The sequence below is a fragment of the Kryptolebias marmoratus genome, linkage group LG22 (assembly GCF_001649575.2).
Source record: "Kryptolebias marmoratus isolate JLee-2015 linkage group LG22, ASM164957v2, whole genome shotgun sequence".
Classification (NCBI taxonomy): domain Eukaryota; kingdom Metazoa; phylum Chordata; class Actinopteri; order Cyprinodontiformes; family Rivulidae; genus Kryptolebias; species Kryptolebias marmoratus.
This window is the reverse complement of record NC_051451.1, coordinates 8,665,189-8,682,038: the sequence shown is the minus strand read 5'-3', so window position 1 is coordinate 8,682,038 and position 16,850 is coordinate 8,665,189. Positions and strand designations below refer to the sequence as shown.

Genomic DNA, 16,850 nt, shown 5'->3' with positions numbered 1-16,850 from the left:
CTCGTTACAATAAGAAATTCAGAATAACCTGTCTGAATGCGCAACGCATCCAACCTTGAAGCAGATGGGCCACATCAGCACAGGACCACACCAGCTGCTGCTAATGTTAGCGAGGAACAGGAAACTGAGGATACAATCCACTCAAGCTCACCAAAATTGGCCAAAAAGTAATTAGAGAAAGACTGCTTGGTCTGATGAGCCTCTGTAAGCCCGAGAGATTGCTGTGAGTGAAAATCCCAGGAGATCAACAGTTTCTGAGACCAACAACCATGCCACATTCAAAGTCACTTTATCCCCGTTCTGATGCTCAGTTTGAACTTCGTCATGTCTAGACGGCTAAAGGTTGCTTCCATGTGATTGGCTGATTAGCTACTTGTGTTAACAAGCAATTGAACAGGTGGACTTAATAAAGTGGCTGGTGAGTGTAGATTAAGGTAGGTGAATATTTATTTTTCTTAGAAAGCTTCATGGAGACTGAGCTTCTTTTGCTCCAAAACATCAAGTTTTGTGCATTTATTTGCATCTCTGAATGGCCACAAAGTTAAGTTTGTTACGAAGACACATTTATCATAGTAACAATAAATTAAATCAAGCAAAGAATTATAAAGAGCAATAGGATTTATGGAGTGGCGCAGTGGTTAGAGCTGTCGCCTCTCAGCAAGAAGGTTGCAGGATCACATCCCGGCCTGGGGCCTTCTGGGTGGAGTTTACATGTTCTCCCTGTGTGCATGTTTGTTTACTCTGGGTACTCCGGTTTCCTCCCACAGACCAAAAGTATGCATGTTAGGTTAATTGGTAACTCTAAAATTGTCCCTAGAGAGGGTGAATGGTTGTTTGTCCCTGTGATGGACTTGTGACCTGTCCAGGGTGTCCCCTGCTGGAGACAGGCACCAGCTCCCCATGACCTGGAATGGAGAAGCAGATAAAAAAAATGGATGGAATATGTTTAAATGCAGGATATTTACATCATTTTATGATTTCCAAAGCAGCTGATGTCATTTTACCACCTGTGGGAGGTCTGCAGGCTTCCTCCTGAGCTTTACGGTAATTATAGTACAATGATGTTCTTTGGCTCATCCATCTGTCTCATCAGAGCACTGTTGTCAGTTTTAAGAGCTTCCACGCTCTGAACTCATGCTCTCAGTCAGATTTATCCACTCCAACAAAGGCATTTTCATCATGTGAACATTATGACGTCAGGGCGGCTGTAGTAAATTTGATGGTTCTCTCTCGGTTTTTTTTTTTTTCTTCATTCTGCTTTATCTAAAACACTGCTGGGATGCTTTAGAAGCCCTTAATCATCATCTGCACATACATTATGACTGAAATGTTGCTACATATTTGACTTTTTTATGCAAATAAAGCTGAATTTAGAGGTTAAATAAAAATAACCACTTTTTATCATGGTTCTTGTCAGCCTGAACGGTGTTAAACATTTTGATTCAAGTTTGAGACCCTAACAGTGAAGAAGCAGCTTATAAACTCTTTGATTCTGTCCTCAAGTTTTTATATTTTCTTTTTAAGAGGCCAGACTTCCTGTAATCTGTGTAAAGTGGTCATAATCAATGGTTCTCCATTCTTTCGAGATCTCTTTTCATTTTGGGGGGAGTCTTTTAGATGTTTTTTAACCTATTTTCAGCATTTGTACCGGAACCCTTTTATTGTTACCCACCTTTTGGTGGCGGGCGATAATGCTTTTACCTGTGTGTGTTCCCTTGCCTGTCTGTTAGCAAAATATCTCAGGAACAACAGGACAGATTTAAACAAAATTCTGTGAAAGTATCTACAACTCATTCGCTTTTAAAGTTAACCTAATTCAAGATGGCTGCCACAGCTAAGTGACTTTATCAAACACAAAAACAGCGATGACGCAGATGTTAACGTACAATTTGGTGTGGTAGTAGCTGAGCATTATTCGCAACACATACTCAAAGCAAGAACTTTAAAGCTTTGACATGTGCTAATGTTGTCAACCCTGTCTGTCTGTTAGTAAAATATCTCTTGAATCACTGGAAGGATTTTGATGACACTTTTAGGAGATAATCATTTAATGCACATCTACAACTAATCATTGTTTGAGTATTTCTTTGCATTTTGGTTGCTTTTTTCTGTCTCTTTGCTCACATATTTACTGTTTGACTGTACTCAACCTGTGTGAGCCTGCAGATATTCTTTTATAAATGTATTGTATATTTGTGTTCTAATCTGATTTGCTTTTGTTGTTTTGTTTTTTTTTCTGACACTTGATTTTATCTGAATTATTTGAAAATCTTTTTAACTTTTCTCTCATAGAATCCCAAGGGCATATTTCCTTTCACTGTTTTTACATTTTGGTCAAAATTGAATTTGGTTTTTGGTTTATGTATAAAATGTGTGTGTGTGTAGCCTTTGAATATATTTTCTTTAGTAAATGCTTAGTTTCTTTGCCGAACCCCAAAAATGAGTCATGAAACAGAAGATTTCACCATTCCTTTCTGTGTCTGAAGCAAAAATGCAAACAACAGCATTTTGTTCTCTCCTTACATGTTTTTGATCACTGCTGTTCCCTGAAGATGAATCCAGGAATGAGTTTCTGTCCCTCCTCCTCCTCCGTTGTCTAAAATCTAATAAAGTGACATCAGTGAGTCACACTGTCTGAAATCATGACTGTGAACACAAACTATAATTCGATTCACTCGCTGTCCTGCTGCTGCAAGAGACCCACATGGAGCCGTCCCTGAAAACATTCCCAACTGATTCTCCTTCTCTTGATGTTCCAGGAACATTTGATTAAACGCTGCAGCTCTCAGCTGTTGGGGATTTGTCCTAAGATGGAAATACGTGTTAAATTGGTCAAATGCTCCTAAAAGATTGATATTTCCAGGAGGAACCAGTGAACTGAGAGCTGAGAGCCACAAACTCTGTGTATTCATGTCCACACTTTTAAATCACTTTTATAAAAAAGTATCGACTGACGAGGTACAATGGTTTACAAAAATCTGAAATAAAGAAGGTGGAAGTTAAAGGACAATAAATCTTAAAACTATAGAAGAATAATTTTCACTGATGGAGCAGTTGTTTCTTTTGATCCACTTGGGTTGTCGTAGATTGTTGTCTTGTTTGTTGTTGTCATTTAGTTTCTTGGAAGATTTGCAGTGATCTGCTTTCAGGAAAGAAGGATTTGTCTTGCTAAAAGGTTTTCACTCCGCAGTGATGAATGTGTTGTGTTTATGTGTTTCAGAGAGAGTCGGACATCAGAGTGTTTTCTGTGCAGAGTTGAACTGGTTTTCTCTGCTTGTTTGTTGGCTGTTTGAAGGCTGTTGCTCTGCTGATGGTACACTGATTGGGATTTGTCACGTAGTGAAAAATATTAGAAAAAATCTTTATAAAGCTTTCAGTTACAGTTGAATATTTCTGTTTGCTTTGTGTTTCATTTAAGTTGGTTTGTCCTGAATCCTGGTCATCTGTTGATCTTTTGGTTTTTCGGTTCTTGTGAAACATGTTGCTTGTTTTGGAGAAAATAAGATGACAAATGAGAAGAAATTGAATTAAAATGTTGGTTTGGAGTCTGCTTCCTGTTGTCCCTGCTGTCCTTCTTCTAATGCTTTCCTACAAAGAACAGCCAATGAGAGTGATCTGTTTCAATGGGAGACCAACTGTTGGTTCAGTTTAAGTTGGGTAAAAAAAAACGTCAGCACAGTCTGATAATGCAGACACTTTCTTAAGAAACCACTCTAATGCACAACACTTAATTTAAACTACATTTCTGTCCCTTTCCAGCCCATATGGACCACCCCCACCTATGCATCAGGCTCCACCCCCACAGCACTACCAGCCAATCCCACAGCAGTACCAGCAACCACCCACACATCAAGCCCCGCCCACTCAGCAGAGCTCCATTCAGATACCAGTTGGATCTGGTCCTCCTAAAGTTGTCAGCACCGCCTGCATCTACCCCTCCCAGCCAGGTGAGGCACTGTTTTTAATTTTATTTTTATTTATTTCACTTAATTTAAGTTGTTACTTTCTACTTCCTGTTGTTGGTAATTCCGATATATTTAAATTTTTATGTCAGAATTGAATATATATATATATATATAGTGAAGTACTATGCTGTATTGTAAATGATCATACTATAAAACGTTGGACATAATTATGTATTGTAAATCAATAAATAGTAAAATATATTAAGCAATGTACCATACTTTGTCTTACAATATGGAATTATATTGTATAAAACCATTAACTTTAGTATTATAGTTTTTATTGCATCATAAAGAAAGACATAATGACGTAAAGTGTATTGTAAAGTACTGTTGAGTATTAGGGGGTTTGTATTGTAAGTCATGGTACAGACATCTGTGGCAGATACAGGCAATAAGACAAAAAATATCTTAGTCACAGATAATCACCACTTCTGTCTAGAAAAGGGCACTCGTATCTTTTTAATACATTTTCCTTAACTGCTATGAGAGAAAAGGAGCAAAAGGATCCTATTTAAAGCACTCTATGCCAAAGCAAAGCAAGAATAGTTAGTTCAGATGAAATGTTGGAGTTTGAAGACTGGTTTGTTTCAGATCAGCTGTGTGAAAAAGTTTAGCATTCCTGGTGAACCACATAGACATAATAATACTGGACTAAATGTCCCTGCCTTCTCTTGTTGTTGGGAACTGAAGACAGTAGGAACCATTTTACAGAAACTGCCTTGTTGTGTTTTTGGAACCAGAGTCTGCCCACTAGGGATGTGGAGCTTTAAGTCCCACCTCCTCCCCTGCGCACAATCATGATGTTACATGAACTTTCTTTTAGGCATGGAATAACTAATTACAGCCAAACACATTAGAAAAAATAATATTTTAATGTGCAGCAGTAAAGTACGTTTTATGGGAATCAATTAAGGGTAACACTCCTATAATGTTTTGTAAGTATTGTAGTGTTAGATAGGTCCTAAAAAGAGGTAAGTATTATAAAGGCACAGAGGAAAACCTGTTGCTCAGCCGTCTTTATCGGCTGTGTCAAGGCCTGCCATATCGTGATCAGTTTACTGATGGCTGCTGCATGCATAAAGACAGCCTTACACCCACAGGATCACTTGCTTGAACCAGTTAAAGACGGTTTTTGGCGACACGTAGTACGATTATTAATATCAGGATTCGGTGGCCCTGCGGCCCTCTGTGTCGGGCGGCGTCTAGGGTCTATAAGAGTCGACGATTCCTTTGTTCCAGGCTTCTCTGTGCTTCATCCATAAGATGTTGTAGACAGAAGCCCCAGCACTGGCCTTGTAATAATTTTCTGCCTTATTAAGAATAAAGAGTTCAACTCTAGATCTTTTGTAGCATCATGCTTTAAAGGGTAAATTGTCTGAGTTCTCCGTCCTCTGGGATAAAAGGACCGGAAGTGAGCCAAGGGTGGGTTCAACAAAAATTGGTGTTTCCAACCAGTTTCGAACCGTGTGAGTGTGAGGCAAAAGTGATAACCACTACAATATCATGCAAAATTTTTATCATTACTTTGTATTGCGATACAGACTCACAAATTGTAAAGCATTGTATGGAAAAGTGTCATACCATCAAGTTTTGCATCATAGTTCAATTTTACCATAAAAATTCATTGTTTAAAGACTTAAATTGCATCACAAAGTATTGGTAAATATCACACAAAAAAATATTGGATTTATTATTATTATACAGTTTAGCATTGGATCAAAGTTTATTGTTTGTATAAAAAAGCTTCATGTTGCATCATAAATGAATCATATTGCTTTATTATATAATATTTTTAAAAAGTTTTATTTCCCTTCCTTTATCAGTTCCAGCTCCGGCTCCAGCTCCAGTCCCGACCCATCCCCGCCCTCCAGCCGCCGCTGCCGCTGCCCCGGGCCCCCATCTTGCTGGTCCTGCCATGTCCAACAGACCGCCCTGGGTGACCGACACCAACTTCGCTGATAAGTTCGACCCCAGTAAGATCACCACGACCAGCACCTCCATGAAGGTGCAGCCGCTGCCCCAAGCTGCCCCTCCCCCACCGGCATACATCCCCAACCCTTCCCCCGCGGGGCCTCCTGCCCCAAGTCCTGCCCCTATCAATCCAAGCCCCGCCCCTTTCCCTCCTGTAGCGAGGGGCGTAGCCCAAAGGGCGGAGAGATTCGCCGCCAGCAGTCGTACACCTCTGTGTGGGGCGTGTAACAGCGTCATCAGGTACTTCACACTTGTTGGTGTTTCATTTTACAACTATTAGATAGAATTTTTTTTAGCTTTTAGAAGTATTTAGTTTTACTGTTTATACAGTAATCCTCATTCAAAGGTAAGATATTGTTGTAAAATATTTTTATTGTTTGAGTTGCACATTAATTCTGTTTCAATAACTCAAACTTCCGTAAAGGTTTCTCATTATTCATTCACTTAAACTATTTTGGGAGACTTTATTATTATTATTATTATTATTTTTTATTAATAATAATATTAACCTTTATTTAACCAGGCAAATCCCATCACAGATCTTTTTTTCAAGGGAGGTTTTCATGAATGTCTGAATTATTAAAATGATTTTCGATGATCTCATTAAGGTATGAATGTTTAACAATATAAAATGTTATTTTTTAATCTAAACCTTAAGATGAACTAAAAATATGTTTTGAAAATGTCAGTTAATACAACTAATAAAATTTGGTAAATCTGGATTGACAAATAAATGTGATATATCTATCAATTTGGTCATCTGAGACACATTTTTTCAGAAGTTTCCCGCCTTGATTTGGCCCTTTTTTAACAAATTTATTTGTCTTTATAGAACATCTATCATTTCCACTTAAAATATGTTTTTAAAAAATGTTTTAAACGTTTGCATAATTACTTTATATGGTCTTCTGTAGGACCTTTTTCATTCTGTAAAGTCCAAGAAACAACCAGGGAGATGCAACATGAGAAAAATTTAACATAAAACAAACACAAATAGAGGTAACTCTTTAAAAAAAAAAAAAAAAGAAACACTACATGGTTAAAAAGTCATTAATGGTTATATTTCTTGGGGGTTGCTTATTGCCTGTTTTTTCATTATATATCTGAAGATGCAAACAGAAGAGACAGGATAAAGTCAGAGCTGGGTCACTTCCTGCAGAATGACCATGTTGTTTTCGTCCACAGGGGCCCCTTCCTAGTGGCCCTCGGACGGTCCTGGCACCCCGAGGAGTTTAACTGCCACTACTGCCATGTTTCTCTGGCGGACGTCAGCTTCGTGGAGGAGCAGAACAACGTCTACTGCGAGAACTGCTACGAGGAGTTCTTCGCTCCGACCTGCGCTCGCTGCAACACCAAGATCATGGGGGTGAGGCGGCGCGCCTGCTCAGCCCTGTAGATACGCTTAACGAATCACACAGAATAACTCAACTTCTTGTCAAGATTTCTTCACGTCCTACAAGATCAGTTCTGTCTGATTGTACATGTTTCTGTTGAGTTTTTTACCGTTTTATACAAAACTCACATATTCATCCAAGACCTGTAACATCAACCTACAAAATAATAAGATCTTAAGGTTCACTTCACTGATAATGCAGCTTTTAAATATTCTTTGCTGTCCAAACGGTGCCCTCAAATGTTGTGAAGACAGACACTTTTAGAGGATGCTTTTATTTCTGCAAAACAATGATAGTTTTTAGAAAGTTATAAATGTTTCCCTGTTTGCTGTTTGGATTTTTTAAAGAATATCTGCAAGCTATTTTGATTCAGTTTTGTTTCAGACTCCTGATTCAGTTCTCGGTTCTGGATAGTTTTCTCCTAAGCAAACAGACTTTTCTGTTATCTATTAAAGTGGTCTTGATTAGTAGTTTTCCAGACTTTCTGTCATACGGCGTGGAGAAGGAGGTGAACCCGGAGTGCAGACTTGTCTCAAAGAATACTAATTTATTAACGTAAAAATAACACAAAATCAAAACGGCTGACGTGGCAGCAAACAGAAACTAAATACAAAACATAAACTAATGGAACGACAAGGCAAAGAACATGAGTGTGACATGAACGGGGGAAACGAGCAATGAATCAGCGGAGTAGTGATGAAATTGACCGGGTTTTAAACACTGAGGATAATCAGGTGAAGTGGGCACAGGTGAGTAACGAGGATTGAAGACAGGTGGAGATGGGCGTGACAGGAAAGCAGGAGCAGACTGAGGGCAAGTGGGAAATGTGAAACAAAGACAGGAACAGAACAAAAGCTAAGAACAAACTCAAAAATTCTAGAAATCATGACACTTTCAAGATCAGTTTTAGAGAGATGGAACACCTTTGTTAGCTTTGTGAATTTATGCCAAAAATTGTGACATTTTTGCAGAAAAACAGTTTTCCTAGGAAGCTCATTAGAAGGCCCATGCCAGTGTTTTCTAATTATTATGATGTTTATTGTCATGGATTTTAAAACAATTATTAATTTAAGGTTTGTTGTGTTACCATGCGTTGCAGGAAGTGATGCACGCTCTGCGGCAGACGTGGCACACCACCTGCTTTGTGTGCGCGGCCTGCGGCAAACCCTTTGGAAACAGCCTCTTCCACATGGAGGACGGAGAGCCGTACTGTGAGAAAGGTACAGAGTTCAAGTTGCCGGGTTGTTCTTTTCTATTAATACTGAAAATAAACTACTGACTGGGCCCAGTGAGTGGATTTCAGGACTCATTGTTCCAACCAGGGAATCCAAATGGTTTGATTTCTGGTCCTTTTAGAAGTTGACATGTTCTTAAACATGCATTAAACCCATCAATGTTTCTAAAATGCTCAGTGGTTTATAAAGAATTTATACTGCTGAATATATAGTGTGTAACATACGCAAAATAGACCCAAAAAAAGGTCTTGAGCTGGATTGAACTGATTCAACGATCAGAAAAGTCCCGTAGTGATTAATGTGTTCCAGCAGCAACGAGGCGTTTCACCCGACCTGAAACAGTGAGCGGTTCCTCATTCCTTAAACCATCATGTTGAAGACAAGTCTTGCGGCGTTTCCTCGTCTAACAAGAGTCAAGTTAATGATTTGGAACGAGCGAACAAAACAACAAAAGTTTACTGGAACTGCCACGACCGGTTTCAGAAAATAACCTTTTCCAGAACAACATTTCTGAGAGAGAAATATGTTTTGAAAGGAAATCATGAGTCGTCAAAGGCCTAGCATTTCTTGAAGGGATGCCATCTGTCGAGTTTAAAACTAAGATTATCTTATGATGAGAAATAATGATTTTGATTAGTTAGTGAGCAGCATTTGCGAGGGAGTCTTAAAAGGAGGAAACTGAGAGAGGGTCTCAACCTCCTCGCTTGAGTTGCAGAGGCTTGCAGTTTTGTCGCTTGATTTGCGGACACCGTGCGACAGATTTTCTCTCAAAATAGTCAGTCGTCTCAGGTGCCTCCTACCTGTCTGGGGAGCACAAGAGTTGGGTTTTGACACCTTTTCTGACAGACAACATCTCCAAGTCTCAAAGCCACGTCAATGATAAATAAGAAAAAAAGAAAAGTGCACTAAATCCGAAATGTGGGAGCGACTGCCAAGGTTGGTAAGGTGTGGGTGGAGGTGCGCAGATACTTAATGTGCACGCCCAAGTGTGCAGTTTTGCAAGCCGGGCACATGAAAAAAAAAACGGTGATGTTCAAAACCTGGACACTCAAAATCCAGTGAGACTACATCTGAAAATGTGCACAAATTTTGAGTCGCCAACTAGTCTCTTGTACAGTCAGTTGGCTGTGGCAGCCATCTAAAATCTACGTCTACAACTGGATAACCAGTTGTAGATGTAGATGTAATATTTTAGTAACAACCAAACTTACATAGACATTACTGCATGCCTTCACCTTTCGACTGCAGGTGATAATCATGAAAAATGTGAAGTCTTCGGTCAAATCAAAGAGATAAAAACCAGCAGGGGAGCTCATGATGATGTTTATCAGTGAAAGTAAGAACATGTCCGCATTAGAAAATAAAAAGAACTTGGGTTGTTGGGACTAAACAGCCCCATGAAAACAACTTATCAGTGGGGATGATCAAACAAAAAAGTTTGAGTTTGTTAGGGAGTGTAGAGTTTGGACTTTATAGGAACCAAAAAGCATCCTTGTGGTCTGATGAGTCCAGACTGATCCTGTTTTAGAGCGACGTAGCCCTCAGAGCTCTGGAACGAAACCTGCCGCTGCTGCTGGTGAATAAAGAGAAATGAATTATCTTGTTTTAGATCAGGGGCGTCCAACTCAGTGACTCAAGGGGGCCAAAACTAAAAACATGGTCTCAGCTGAGGGCCAATCTTGATCAATATTTATTGAAAAAATACATGAATTTGCCTTGATTTTAGATGAGATGTCTCATTATTCATATAGAAATCCCAGTTCCCTTTTGACAAAACATATGGAATTTAGAACGGTGAAAAACAGACATCATTTCTTATGTCCTACTCTCCATCCACTTCTTTTATATAAATTTTCATAGCAATACATTTGATCACAATCCATTAAAACATAAACAAAAATCTGGTCATACAGCTACTAACGTTTAAATATAAAACAGGAAGAGAATACGGAGACAGGCGACATACATTAAAGCAGACTCGAGTCAGTTTCTGCCAGTTTGTCAACATGGGTTTGATGGGTCCTGTTTGATGCTCTCTGTTGCTTTTTCCACGTCAAAATTAAAGACTACTGAGAAATTAAATCTCTATTTTTGGCTTCAAAGTAACTGTCATGAGGAGACTTCCCTAAATAGACTCAGATTTTTTAAGTAAAATGCAAAGCGATGAAGACTCAAACTGAAGGGGCAGATCTAATGGATTTAAATATTATTTTGGGGGCCGGATAAAATGTGAACACAGGCCGGATCTGGCCCACGGGCCTTGAGTTTGACACGTGTGTTTTAGAGGCTTCGCCTGTTGTTGTTCTTATGGCAGAGCAGCTGACGAGTTGCTCTCTGTGTTTGTGTCAGATTACATCGCTCTCTTCAGCACCAAGTGTCACGGCTGCGACTTCCCGGTGGAAGCCGGGGACAAGTTCATCGAGGCCCTGGGCCACACCTGGCACGACACCTGCTTCGTCTGCGCGGTAAGAGGTCCGCTCGGGTCTCTGCGGAGGCCTTGGGCCGGTGTTAGGACGTCATCCACCTCGGCTGCGTGTTTGTTTCCTCACGGCTGCTGTCCACGCAGGTCTGCCACGTGAACCTGGAGGGTCAGCCCTTCTACTCGAAGAAAGACAAGCCCCTGTGCAAGAAGCACGCCCATGCCATCAACGTGTGAGCCATCGCCTCGCTGCAGGGGTCGGCCAGCTTCCGCACGAGTGCGTAAGCCCCCCCCCCCGTGCCTGCAAGCCCACTTTTTGGATTTCTCGTGCGTTAATATTAACCCCGGTGTTTTAGAACAACGCTGCCTGACGATTCTGCTTCCAAACAGGAAGTCGTGCTGCTCATCAAACCAGCCAAACTGCAAGCGTTTCTTGGCATTGCTCGTGCTCTTCTCTTTTTTTAAATTAAAAATAAACAAATAAATGTGTTCAGTTGGAATCAGAAGAACGTGGGTTTATGTGGAGCCTGCAGAAACAAAGTATTTAACCATAATCAGTTTGTAAAGTCTGATCATTACGCACCAAACTTTCAAACAAGAGGGTGTTAAATCTATTTTTTCATGCCGTTTAGATGTTTAATTTCTACTTTTTGTTGTTGTTGTTGTTGTGGATAAAACACATAGAGGTGCATTTTATAAATTAAAGTGCCATTTTATTATTTATTAATGCATGAATCGTTCATTTCACCATTTTCCTCTTTAATTTTCCTGTTTTCAAATCCAAATTTCACTCTTTTTTTTTGTTTGTTTGTTTGTTTACCCAGAAATAAATTGATCATAATTAAATGACAAAGGTTGTTCCAAACTTATTCCAGAAGCTCCGTGGCGACTCTGTTTAATTTTAACTTCACGTGTTTTCATTTCTACTTGTAGTTCACCTCTTATTCTCGGAGAGACCTGTTTAGATGTCCCTGTTTGACTTCTTTAGGCTATTTTAAAATGCCTCCTTTTCATTTTATTGTTTCATGCTTTCTAAACGAAATTTGAACACGACTCAAAGGCTGCACCTCTGCTGTGAGATCTACACACTGAGTCGATTTAAAGCGGCAGTCCGACGCGCAGAGCTTTGCTTTAAAGGTGCAGAAAGGTGTTTTGTTCAAGGCTGTCCCTGAGCTTTAAAGCGGGGTTTACCGTCAGTCCTGACAGGACCTGGTTCTGCTCTGAGTCTGAGCTGTGTCGGGGAGACTTTTGGTGAGCAGGACGAAGGTGAAGTCTGTCTTGCAGCTGCTCCACCTGAACGGTGCAATCTGCTCCGAGGAGACATCAAATCCCCTGAAAGGACTTATTCATCTTTAGGATGTTGGTTTGTTTTGCCTCAGAGTCACATTTGGATTATCGATGACGTTGTTGCACCTTGTGGCTGCTGCCGTCTCTCTGCACGTGGAGGCAATGATCCTCCAGGTGAACCTGTTCAGGTGAAGCTGCTGCACGACGACGACAACAAGATCTCAGATCTCACCTGCAGTCACGTTTCTACAAATAACCTTCAGCTGCATATTTATGGACATGTGTTGAAAAGCTGGTTCATCGTCACCGAGAGTCTTTGGCTTCACAAAGTCCGGACTGTTTATTTTCATCTTTTACTTTTGTTTCTTAGTTTTTTGTAATTGTTCTGCTTTATCACAGCTCGAACGTTTGACAGCTCGGTTCACGCTGCAGAACTTCAAAGCAAGGGTTCCTCGTTTTCACCGAGGATCCGCTGCAGGCGCCGAAGCTGGAGCCGAAAGCAGAAACGAGCAGGAGACCAGGCAGTTTCAAATAAAAGACACTTAGCAGAACGGGATTCAGAAGGTTGATTAAACCCAGCGTTTGGTTTGGAAACGCAACAATCGTTAGCGCTAGTTCTGGGAAATAAAACTCTCCTTTCCTCTTAAAAGTTTTTTTTTTAAAAAACAACCAGCTGAGGTTATTTGGCATCTTGAAAGAATGCTTTCTGTACATCCCGTTCTCCTGGGAGGACTTGGGTCCGATTCAGGACTCGCTGGAGAGATGATGTCTCACAGCTGGTCTGAGGACGCTTCAGAGCCCCGTGGGTGATCAGAGGAGGTAGCTGGGAGAGGGAAGTCTGGAGAGCTCTTCTCAGGACGTTGGTTCTGTAACTCTGTTCTGGATGAGTGACAGAAGACGGATGGATGGATTACTGATTCCATTCCGTGCTCTTTTAACACTTATTGCATGTTTTAGCAGCGTCTAGTGAACCGAGGATGAACTGCTGCTAAAATATCGACTTGAAAGCAACTGGGCTCAATCTTCTGTTGCTCCCTTCTTCAGAGGTCGCCCCACAGCGAGCGAACTCACACAATAGATTTAGCATTTGTTGAATGCTGGATGTCTTTCCTGACGCAACCTGGGCTTGAACCTTCAGCCTCGAGATCACGAAACCGCAGCACTGACCACCTGAAGTTTTGTTTTTGTTCTTGAAAATGCGGTTCTCTCAGTTCTTTCCTAACTGCCAAGGGTCCTCAAATGGAGAAATTAAATATTTTCAAGGATCACAAATGAAATCCAGCTTGCTAGGTTTATTTTGTCCTGGATGACACCTAACTGGGACAAGATGGGGGTCCAGAGCTCTTGGCTTCCTGATTCTCCCAGCTCTCCTGATTAGTTACCAAGCCTTCCCAGAGACATAGTCCCAGCTTCCTACTCCTGCTTCTGAACTCCTCCACTTGAAGCAACACAGACTGTTGCAGTGCCTGATTCATATTCACAGCCTCAGACGGGAGTCGAAGCAAATTCTCCTCCTGACCACAAATGCTGCTGGTCTCCACCAGCTGAAAGCAATAGGATGGCATCATCTGCATAAAAGGACAGATTCAGTTCAAACATTGGGCCGTAGCTTTGAAACTATAGTGTGTACATCTTATAAATGTGAGGTCTAAAACACACACTACAGAGGCGTTTCGTACTCCCTAAATAAATGGTCTGGTTTGTAACCAAACACATGGCCTTGTGATGAAATCAGCCAGTTTCAGATTTTTGCTACAGTTTCTGACAGCTGAATATTTTTGGGGATGTTTCCAAATCATTTCAGCTGTGGGTCGTTTAAGGAACTCCGGCCAACCCATCTGTCTGTCAGAACAAGCTGAAGTTCTTCAGTGTGAACAGAACCGAACTGAATGCATTTCTGGGTCTAAAACAGTTTGTGTTTTTAGATGGACCTGATCACAAAGTTTCTGTGACGGGTTAGAAAATGCAAATTGTGCCTTTAAAATGGCTCTACAATCTTTTTTTTTTTTTGTGAGTCTGAACATATCCTCCTCTCGGTCAAACTGGCACATGGTTTGTGTACAGTTTTTAATTTTTTTCTTTTGTATTCTTTTATACGGTTTGTTTTTTGTTGTTTTGTTTTTTTTTCCAGAGTGTGAATGTGTGCACGCGGCAGGGTTTGTGGCAGCATGTCAGTATTAGTTTGTGTCACGGTGAGAAGAGGCGCTAACCCCACGGTTTCTTGTTGTAAAGAGTGTTCACTGTCTGAAGAGCAGCAGAACGCATCGAAAGGAGCTCAGAATGCCGCTCTGTTACATTCGTTTCACAGGTTTTGAACATGTGCAGAATGATTTGTAATGCAAGTTAAATAAAAATGAGCACCTCAAACACTTGAAATCATCTGTTGTAAAGGTTTCTTGTCTGTTTATTTTACTTTTACAGCTTGATCTGAGTTGAAAACATGCAGGTAGAATACTCGGTCTATTGGGCTTCATAATAAATAACACTACTCTTAATTTTTGGGGATAAAATATAAACATATAAAGGGAAAAATGTCTCTATTTTGAATATAAGTATATAAACAACGAATTACTCTTAAACAAAGTTAATATTTTATGACTTTATGGCTGCACTGTTTCTGTGTAAAAGCAAAAGCAGAAATGTTTCTCATTTTCAAAGAAAAGGGAGTTTTTCCTGACTGTGCCCTAACCCAGCTGTGACTTTTATGCAGTTCCTCTTTCAGTTTTATTCCAGATTTTTGTAATATTTGTCATCGGTTGTCTGTAACTCTGACAAAGGTGTTGCAACATGAGCTGTAACTCAGCAGCCAGGCCTCAAACACATGATTCCTGTCATTATCGGTAATTACAGGTAGTGGCAGTCAGTGTGTTGGGTTTGTTCTTCCGATCATCGCCCCCAGAGGGAGACAGAGAAACCAAAAGATCCCTGAGCAGCACTGAGCACAAGAAACTGAGGAGGTCTCACTCTGACAACTTTTTCAAGAAACCAAACAGGTCGACTGGAGGAAGCAGAAATTCAAATCAAATTCACAAATTTGCTTAAATATTTACTGATGTATGATGGTTTGTTATGGTTTTGTGACAAACACAAGAAAATGGCTCGTCTTACATCAACATTTAAAATATATTGTCATAAAGAAAAAGAAATCAAGGTTGAAATCATAATACATTTAAAAATAAATTTAAACTTTAACTATCATATATTGACATTTTAAATTCCAGTTTGAGAGAAAATAAACTTTACAGCTTGGAGCGACTAAAGGTTTTAGGTGAAAAAAAGGATATAAAGACACAACTGTTGGTGAATATTTAAAATTTTGAACACAAAATAAGTTTTTAAATAATTTGTCATAGGATTTTAGACTCTGACGGCCCAGAAAACTTTCAAAATTAACAACCGGCTTGTAAAGTTACACCTCATTATCTCAAAACTGTTAGGTTTTGCAAAATAATTTGATCATTTATTTGTTATTTGTTCAGAAATTCATATGAACAATAAAATGATGAAACAGAGGAGTAAATGTTGTATGACTGTGCCATGACTGTGCAAAAGTCCTGATCCAGCCTACTTACTTTTCAAACTTTCAGACTCTGCTGTAATTTCTTTAAGCTCAGTTCTAGTATGGCAGGAGAAAATCTTATTTCAGCTGCAACGAGGTGGTTTTCAGCTGAAAAGTTGGCATACGCTTGCTCAGGTTTCCGATCAGGTGGATGTTTTCTTGTTCCTTAAGGTGAAACTGAGCACCATGCTGAAATATGCCATTTTTTAAGCTAATAATTCTTGTTTGTGAAAATAAACAGTCTTATAGCTGTCAAGTTGTGTTAATATTTGGCTTTGTAAAGGATTTATGTAGTATTTTGTGAATGAGAGGGGAAAAAGTTTGGCTTTTTGGAAGCAAAATACAATCAAATTATTTATGCATGAAGGCTTTTGCACAGCAACCTTAAATGTATTCAGCTAATGAAAACCCCTTCAGCAGTGATTAAACCATAAGTAAGGTGCCTTAAAGTGTTTAGTTTAACCCCAAACACAGCGGAGAAGTAAAGATGTTCGATTTTCCCCTCGGAGTGAGTTATCACACCAGACGTAGACGATCTTGTGTAATTAGCTCTCGCAGTCCAACAGTAAAAACCACAGAGTGAGTGATCGAGCAGGAGCCGTCCGGTCCTGGAAATATCCTCGAAAAAAAAAACACTGGGAAATACGGCTTTCTGTCGCTCTGCTCTGCTTCCAGGCTTGGATCTGATCGACTGAGTTGTCTTTCAGAAGAGGAGCAAACACCCGGAAGGCAAATCAAAAGAGGAGAAAGGTAAGACGGATTTTTATTTTAATTATTTTACCCCAATCAGAACTTCACTCGCAGCCTGCGGGTCCATACCCGACTTTCCAGCGCCGTCTATCTGCTGGAGCGCACGCAGCCCACCGAGAATGCGTCGGATTTAAAGCAGCTCTTTGCATTTTAATCACAAAGTCACTGATTTGTTTTATCTTTGAACAGTGCGAGTCACTTCTTAATACACTACTTTAAACAAAAAAAAACCCAACACATTTTGACTGCAGACAGAAGTGCTCTACTAAC

General features: G+C 40.1%; 2 protein-coding genes across 8 annotated transcripts in view; both read left to right on the top strand.

The window, feature by feature from the left end:
* LOC108247405 (LIM domain-binding protein 3) overlaps window positions 1-14,650 on the top strand; it is a 55,458-nt gene extending 40,808 nt beyond the window's left edge. For all 4 annotated transcript variants that reach the window (XM_025010421.2, XM_025010419.2, XM_025010420.2 and 1 more), the window contains 6 exons: window positions 3,760-3,947; window positions 5,789-6,176; window positions 7,122-7,302; window positions 8,430-8,550; window positions 10,915-11,030; window positions 11,132-14,650. In XM_025010421.2, coding sequence (XP_024866189.1) covers window positions 3,760-3,947; window positions 5,789-6,176; window positions 7,122-7,302; window positions 8,430-8,550; window positions 10,915-11,030; window positions 11,132-11,221 — 1,084 coding nt within the window. In that variant the 3' untranslated portion in view covers window positions 11,222-14,650. The remainder of the gene's footprint in view (window positions 1-3,759; window positions 3,948-5,788; window positions 6,177-7,121; window positions 7,303-8,429; window positions 8,551-10,914; window positions 11,031-11,131) is intronic.
* A 1,747-nt stretch (window positions 14,651-16,397) lies between these two features.
* Window positions 16,398-16,850, top strand: part of LOC108247406 (bone morphogenetic protein receptor type-1A) — a 46,709-nt gene continuing 46,256 nt past the window's right edge. For all 4 annotated transcript variants that reach the window (XM_017435512.3, XM_017435509.3, XM_017435510.3 and 1 more), the window contains exon 1: window positions 16,398-16,580. The gene's annotated coding sequence lies outside the window, so the exon portion shown is untranslated. The remainder of the gene's footprint in view (window positions 16,581-16,850) is intronic.